The 8557-nt window shown below is 42.4% G+C and overlaps 1 protein-coding gene across 1 annotated transcript in view; it reads right to left on the bottom strand.

Moving 5' to 3' along the window:
• The window catches only part of THADA (thyroid adenoma associated), a 204203-nt gene that overhangs the window by 147840 nt on the left and 47806 nt on the right, over positions 1 to 8557 (bottom strand). The window contains exons 22-23 of the mRNA XM_015410158.1: positions 5135 to 5267; positions 914 to 1027 (exon numbers count right to left, since the gene is read on the bottom strand). Of these exons, the coding sequence (XP_015265644.1) occupies positions 914 to 1027; positions 5135 to 5267 (247 nt within the window). The remainder of the gene's footprint in view (positions 1 to 913; positions 1028 to 5134; positions 5268 to 8557) is intronic.

Raw genomic sequence — 8557 nt, 5'->3', positions numbered from 1 at the left:
CTTACTACAGTCACCTGGGCTTTCACTCAAACTGGCTTGTTTCCACTCTTCGTTTTTTCCCGTTTCTTCCTATCTAGCCTCTAATTTTCTCAAAATTTCTGCACATGCCTGTTTACATTCCTCTTTAACTGCTTCTTTCAAAACAGTAAGAAACTGTTCAATATTCAAGTCGCACAACACCACATTCTCGTCTGTCTCCTCCATTACCGTCTCTCCCTGCATTTTCAACCTCTTACTCAATTCAGCACTCAGTTTTCAAAAACATAAAGTTCTCCTTCGTTACAAATTGTTCATCAATCCTTTTCTTCCATTTATATCCTTATTACTAAGACCCAGTCCACCAAAAATACGAAGGTATTAGAGCTCCAATTCTTCTCCCCTCCGAATAGCAGCACAACTTTAAGTCCCTTTATTTTCTCGGCCGTGTCTCACCCATACTGTGGACTTTCCATTTGGGGATTTTACTTATATTTTGACTCACGTTTTCTTCCCGTTCTATGATGTCGTGTTGAATTTCCACCTCGTGTTGATTAAAAACAAGTCCGGATGGCTGCAGCTTGTCCGAGCATGGCGGACGCCATGTTCTTCCCGCTTCGGGGCTGTTCCCGGTCACCCCTCCGTGTGCCGAAAAATGGGGAGGGCCAAGAAAGACGCCCCATGCCCCATGCTCCAGCCCTCTCTTCGGGAGGACTGGCCAAGCTCTCCCGACTCTCGGGAGGCTCAGAAAGAGCCGTAGAGGTTCGGGCGGGACAGAGCAAAGCCCCACTCCACCCGTATGCTGCGCCGCTATCCTCCTTCTCCCCAGAAACACCAATTTCTCTTGGGCTAGCCTACATTCTATTCTGCAACACGCCACCAAAAGTGATTTTGCAGACTTAGCCTATCGATTCAAGATGTATATTTCACTTCTTACCTGTGGGATAGTGCTCTGTGGTGTGTCTGAAGGTGAAGCCAAAGACATTAACTCTTCCAATGTCATTTTTAGCAATCCCGCTTTACCCTTCTTTGGTTCTGAAGCTAGCAAAGCCTAGAATTTTTTCAAAAAACAAAAACAGATAAGTTATTTATTTATTTATTTCATTGCATTTATACCCCACCCTTCCCGTGAATGGGCTCAGGGCGACTTCCACAAGCACAAAGTGAATACGATACATAAAATAGATAAAAGCAGTTAAAATTCAATTCCATCAGGATGCAAGAATAAAGAACTCCCCACATTTTGCATAGCAGAGGGGAGGGTTAAGGCCACAATTGGGTGTTACACAGTCCTCTGGTGGTGTAATAGCAGTGGCGGCTCCTACTCATATGCCTGGCGGAAGAGCTCCATCTTACAGGCCCTGTGGAACTGCAGAATGTCTCGCAGGGCCCTGATCTCCTCTGGGAGGTCATTCCACCAGATAGGAGCCGCCACTGAAAAGGACCTGGCCCTAGTTGCTGTAAGCCTGGCCTCCTTAGGGCCCAGGGTCACCAGCCGGTGTTGTGCACTGAGCTCTTTTGCAAACAGATTCTAACCAGTTCATTTCAAGATTCAACATACATCTGCATCAAACAGACTCCCACACAACACAAATGAGGGATGTGAAGCCTCAGCTACAAATCGCAGGTTTTACATTACATTACTTTTACATTAAAAACCCAATCCAGAACCATAGTTTGTTGAAAAGGTTTTATCCAGATGAACAGCCAAAGAGAACAGAAAACAGGAGAGAAAAAGCAGAATTAAACAGACAGGTATTGGAACAGGGGTGAGCAATGAGAGTAATATATCCACAGAGAAGTAAGCAATAGACCAAGTCCCCAGAAAAAAAAGAAAATATGGTCATCCCTGTATTCTTTATAATTTAATTTTGTGCTTCATTGTCCCAGTCTTTGCACACTTCCCAGACAACCACTGTTGTCATCTTTGGACTGTGAACTATTGCGGGCCTATTTCAAACAAAGAAGAATAATGAATATTTTGACATTCACGTATGATGGGTGAACACTGAAACAACTTCCACAAAAACTGTTAAACAGTTAAATTGTGCAAACTGAGGCACCCCTCCCCCACATACAGTCAGGTCATTATGGAGAACAGGAACCTAGGTATAAAATTAGTGTTATAGTTTATTAAAAGGAAAAAGAACTGGCAATGATGAAGGACAAAGAAGACACAGGGTGGAAAGAGGGGATGACATGCTACAACCTCTCCTCTTAAAGGTACTAAAGAAACTAGGAAGTAGAACACAAGTTAACAACAAACAACATGAAAAGAACTGCACTACTACTTCTGACACAATTTTGGGGGATAGGTGATGTGAAAATGAACTGGTTCAGCAACCAGAGGCTGCTCATATTTCACTAGTTTTAAGGCAATTTCTGTTCAAGTCCTCATCCCTTTGGTAATAAAAAAGAGAAACACAGAAGAGAGAAACAGGGTTGAATAGTGTTTAGTATGAGACTAGAATTTGCTAAGCTGAGGTTCAAATTCCTACTCTGCATTGAAACTAATTGGGTGACTCATCACAGTCAGCATAATCTGGAGACATCTACTACATTCCCAGGAACATTTTACATGGGGAATCAGTAATGCAAATGCTAATGTCACACAGCAAAATACAATGGAATGGACTCAAAACACTGCAAGCTTCACTTGCAGAGCATACCTTTGCTGCCTGCCTGCCCTGTCTCACTGTAGGCCACGTCCCTTTGAATCCAACCCATTCAAGACACACTAGAAAGGCTCTCAAGTCTCATAATGGATTTTCATTTTATTAACTGTAATTTGTTTTGGGTAGACCCAGGAGCTTGCGAGCAATAACAGACACTAGCACTAGCACAAATGCAGTCGTGGACAGGTTTACATCAGGACCACACAGCGTAGCATTCAGACAAGAATAAAAGAACATGAAAAACACTGCAGACTTGGTCAACCCGAAAAATCAAGACTGGCTGAACATAGCCTAACTCAAACAGGACACAGTATTTTGTTCCAAGACACTGAAAGGCTTGACAACACATCCAATTACCATGTCAGATTACACAGGGAAGCCATTGAAATTCATAAATAAACACAATTTCAACAGGAAAGAAGAGAGTTTAAAAATAAATAGGGCATGGTTTCCTGTCCTGAAAAACACAAAAGGCTCTACATCTGACAATAGCACTACAGATAAGATTAGAATGTTAACAGCCAATCCATATGCAAAAGAACCTCCTCAGGAAAGCTCCTCCATTAGCATGTTTCACAGCCTGGGGAACTCCTACAAGATAATGACTCAGCCCTACCCCACCTTCCTGAGTAGATATAAATTACCTGCCTACCATTTTTCTTCTCACCTAGACACAGAGAATACTCCGTCTTTCTGTGTTATACCTCTGAGGATGCCAGTCACAGCTACTGGTGAAAAGTCAGGTCCCACAATGCCAAGACCATGGCCATCCAACCCAGAAAATCTACAACAGCTAAACACACTAGCACTGTTACACAAATACTTGCACAAGAATTTAAACGCTGCTATCACATGAATGTTCTACAAAGGTTGCACAATTTTTTGAGCAAAAGAAAGTATATCTCTGGATATGTTTCACTGATCTTGTTGAACATCCTATCGGTAGGTGTAAAAACAGTTCTTCTGTGAGCGGAAAATTATGCAACTGTGAAAAACAAATATTCAAATTTTATAGAGAAAATCAAACTCGGCTTCGAATTATGCAAATATTGACAAGGAGGCATTTTACTCACAGACACATGCATCAAGAAAAATCACATGTACATTCTACTTGGTTGTATTCCTTCAGGCAGAACATTTTAAATCTATCTGCAATCCAAGCAGCTCTGCTTTGCTTTCTTTTTCTTTTTTTGAAAAAAGCTAGGTCCTATGCATATTTGCTCAGAAGTAGGTCCCCACTGAGTTGCCATCCTCATAGGCATGTAGACTTTTATTCTTGTTTATTTAACACATTCAGCCTCTGTGGTTCTGTTTAGTCAGACATTTTTCTCCTTTGGGTAGTGAAGGCCGGGGTATAAATCCAGTCTCTTCTTCTTCTTCTAAACCTTTTCTGGTTAGTTAGGCACCCTTGATTAAGAGACTCCAGCACTTGTCAGTAAGCAGAAATATGAAACAGACTGACTTGACTAAGTGTGCACAGTCTTGTCTCCTTAGTCCACATTTCCTTTTGATCCCTGAAACACATTCAACAGATTTTGAAGTTCTGAACTGGCAAACATACATTGCTCCATATCTATGTTCTAACTGGGTATTGGGACAGCTCACTTCAATTTTTAGGTCTCTCTGGCTGCGATCTGACAACAGGCGTAGTGCAGTCTGGCGCCACCTCTAATTTATCCAGGTTACTTTGTAACGGAGAGTTTTGATCGGACATCCCCCCTTAACCCACCTCACCATGCATTCACTCTGAACTTTCCAGGTGACAGGGAACACAAGATATTTCCCCAAACACAATCATCTTTCTTAAAATAAAAATTAATCTAACTTCTCTAAATGCCTGGCAGAAATACAAAGGCATACACAGTTCAAAGAAATCCTTGCCCTTTTGTCAGTTTGCCCAGTGCTCTCTGCAACAGATTCGTTCTTTATGGTTCTAATATTGAGCTCCAATATTCTTTCTGTATTTTATATTTCTTATCTCATCATCAATTTTACCGTTCATAAAATGGCTCAGAGTCTGTTATTAATACTATTATTAATAATAAACAGTAACAGTAGTTGTAGCAGCAGCTGTATGATCAGAAAAGCCAAATTTCCCTTGAAGCGGTTTCACTTGCAGCCTTGCAAAAAAAGCAACTGGCATCGTCCATAGTGATGCATAAATCCACTACAGTGTTCCTGTCCTCAGGAAATGCCACTCAACAGCTCTGTGCTTTTCCAACTTTTTGCTTCATTTATGTTCTGTATAATCCCAAATGATGGTTTTGGGGATTGCAAATATGTAAATTGTAACTTGTAAACACGTCCAGAATTTGTTCCTTAGTCTACCTTTGAACTAAAAAAGACAAGCACCATCAACTAGAATAAGCACATTGCCCAAACAAAAGAAGATCTGTATTTCATCAGAAATTGTATCCTGTTTTTTTCCCACAAAAGACACAATGAGGAAATATTTAGATAAAAATTACATCTATGGTAGGTACCTGAATGTAGAATGGAATCCCAGCACTGCGTCTAGTGGCACAAAGTCTAGATGCAGGGTTGCTAGATTTAATTTCTTCTAGTACATTATATAGCCACTGCTGTGGAAGCTTGTGTAGACTCTCATTTTCACACCTACAGAAGCATACAAGAACAAATGAACCTTCGTAATTGAAAACAGAATCATGAAAAGGAAGACACAAAACATTTAACAAACTTGAATTTGTATTTTCTTGAGAAAATGAATATAGATGAGAGGAATTCAAAAGAGATCAGTGTTACTAAATTTAGGGAAAAGAATTTTGCGGGGAATAAGATCAGAGACTGTATTCTTCTTTATCTAACGGCGAAACTAGACATTATGATTTCTCATGGCTTGGGTTTGGATTCACTAACCCAACTGTCTGTCACACATCATGCTGCTGGGAATTTATTTCCAACGCATGGTAGGTCCTGATTTGGATAGAGACCATGAAAGGGGGGGGGGTTCCCCAACACAAAACAGCTCAGGAGGTGTTATCTGACTCACGGGTGGTGTTCATGTGCACTGATGGGCTACACATTTGCACCATGGGGCAAATAGTGCCCCTGGACCCATTTCAAGTCAGGAATATGGTCCAAAGAGGAAGGCTGAAGCTCCTTCTCTTCTCATATCATGATCCCAGTCTCAATCAGTGCCCCGTATACTAAGAAAAACAAGTTCCCAGCAATGCGACACAAGAGTGATGGTCTGAAATCAAAGCCATGAAAATTGTAATGTCTAGCTTGGTCCTAAGATATATAAACTGAGAAAACATCACAAAGATATTATATTGACAGTGTTATCATTGCCAGGCACAAAAATCTGTTCTTGGCATTCAACATGTTTCATGAACAGAGCAATACCATTGTTTTATTTTTTATTAAATCATGTCCTCTTTGGGCTCCCACACATTCTTCTTTCCAGCATAAGTATCACTAGGCACAACAATACACAACACTTGCTGATACATGTAGATGGACCAATAAACGCACCTGTGATTCATACTTCATGAGAGACTTCAGTCATTTCAGAAAACACTACTCAATGTAAGCACCCATAAAGCAGTATTGAACAGACAGGGTGATACCGACATTAAATTCAGTGCACACCTGCACTGGAGCACCTCTGCTGCAATACTTCTGGTTCAGTATGGCTAGGCTTGCTACAACATTTGCATGAAAATTAACACAAGGGTTTTTAAAGCAGTACACTGCCATGCCTACACCTTCTCAGCACACCTATTAAAAACCAGCAGTGGCAGCTTGCCAGTGCCACCACAACGGCTTCTCTGCAGAGCCGCCTCCCTAGAGTCAGTTTTCTTAAGGGAAAGACATCAACCCACTGCTTGAATTACAAGTCAATCTATTTGTGATTCAAGCAGCCTGAATCCATTCATTTGAGAACACTTGCAAAAACAAGCCTGTCAGGTGATTCCCTCTTTGTCAAGTTTGCAAAACCATTACAAACTCTGGTATCAAATTTTGTTATAAGATGTGAAACATGGCTAGCAGGAGTACAGAAGTAACCCTACACCAGGCCTAAGGTTGCCATGCAAAGAAAGGAGTGAATTTCACAATAGAAGGGAGGGGGGAAAGGAGCATTTGTTTCCTGATTTCCAAAGCAATGTTTGCAGGGTATCAGCATCTTGTCTGCATTGGGCTTCAGAGAGCAACAAACATGAAGATGCATTCAGTTGGGAGCACAGTACATCAAAACAGCTATTGCAGACAAGTGCTTTTACTATATAAAGCTTCCTATTTCTCTCTACCACATGGTAATTAAGTTACTGAGAGTTTACTCCTCGAATTTAGGAACATAAGAGAAGCCAATGTTGGATCAGGCCAATGGCCCATCCAGTCTAACACTGTCACACAGTGGCCAAAAATACCAGGTGCCATCAGAAAGTCCATCAGTGGGGCCAGGACACTAGAAACTCTCCCACTGTTGCCCCCTCAAAGCACCAAGAATACAGAGCATCACTTGCCCCAGAGTTCCTATCTATACCTTGTGGCTAATAGCCACTGATGGATCTCTGCTCCATATGTTTCTCCAATTCCCTCTTGAAGCCGTCCATGCTTGTAGCCTCTACCACCTCCTGTGGCAGTGAATTCCATGTGTTAATCACTCTTTGGGTGAAGAAGTACTTCCTTTTATCTGTTCTAACCCAACTCCTCAGCAATTTCATTGAGTGCCCATGAGTTTCATTGAGTGCCCACGAATTTTATTTAATTTAATTTATACCCAGCCTTTTCCCCCAATAGGGACCCAAAGTGACTTACATCATTCCTATTTCCTCCCTGTGAAGTAGTTGGCTGAGTGTGTGTGACTGGACGAAGGTCACCCAGCAAACTTCCATAGCAGTGTGGAAATTCAGCCCAGGGTTTCCGAGGTCCTAGTCCCACACTCTCACCACTATACCAGACTGGCGCCAAAGTTACTATTTCACCTTAAATGCCAAGACGGTTTTCTTTACCATTCTTAGAACTGAAATCAATAGAATTTTAAGCAAGGAGGATAGTCTCTCAATGTGACCAAGTCCCTCTCACCATAAGAGTCCCACACTGGGCTCCCCAACCCCAGATGGAGGCATCTGTCAACAGAAGAACCTCCAGAGCTGGATGCCTGAATGTGAGAAGGACATCCGTCAGGATGCAAAGGAGGCAGTCTAGAGGATGTTGTTGAAGACGAAAGGAGCGGAAGAACCAAAGTTGTACGGACTGCAAACGAAATCGAGCGTATGGGACAATGAAGACTGTCAAAGCAAAAAGTCCCAAAAGCTTCATGATGGAATGAGCTGTCTGCACTGGATGTTTGAGAAAGGCCATAGCTAGAGAGATGATGGACCGTGCTCGGGTTTCGGGGAGAAACACCATCTCGTGTTTGGTATTGAGACAGGCTCTGAGGAATTGTAGAACTTGGGCAGGTTCTAAGAGGGACTTCAGGAGATTGACACAAAGTCCCAAGTTGTGCAAGAGAGCTAGCGAGGTGTGAAGATCTTCTAGAAGTTGAGGTCTGGGCAGGGCTACGAGAAGCCAATCGACGATGTACGGATAGAGGACAATCCCCTACTTGTAAAGTTCTGCGGCCACAACCACCATCACCTTGGTAAAGACAGGTGGAGCAGTGCAGAGACCAAAAGGAAGGACTCTGTATTGGTAATGGTCTGCCCCTATCGCAAAGTGGAGAAAGCGGTGATGCTGCAGCCAAATTATAATCTGGAAATACGCATCCTGTAGATCAATGGATGCAAACCAACCGTTTCTTGGGACGAGAGGTAGAATGGATTGCAGGGTAATCATGCAAAACTGGGTAGAAATGGGTAGATCGTCCTCGACCTGTTGCGGTGGGGACGGTTGCAATGGTGGGTGTGGACTCTCCTCGCCCGACTGGGCATCGGCAGAGC

This window comes from Gekko japonicus, unplaced genomic scaffold (genome assembly GCF_001447785.1).
Source record: "Gekko japonicus isolate JY-2015 unplaced genomic scaffold, Gekko_japonicus_V1.1 scaffold681, whole genome shotgun sequence".
Classification (NCBI taxonomy): Eukaryota; Metazoa; Chordata; class Lepidosauria; order Squamata; family Gekkonidae; genus Gekko; species Gekko japonicus.
The sequence above is the reverse complement of the archived record's forward strand: the minus strand, read 5'-3'. Positions and strand labels throughout refer to the sequence as shown.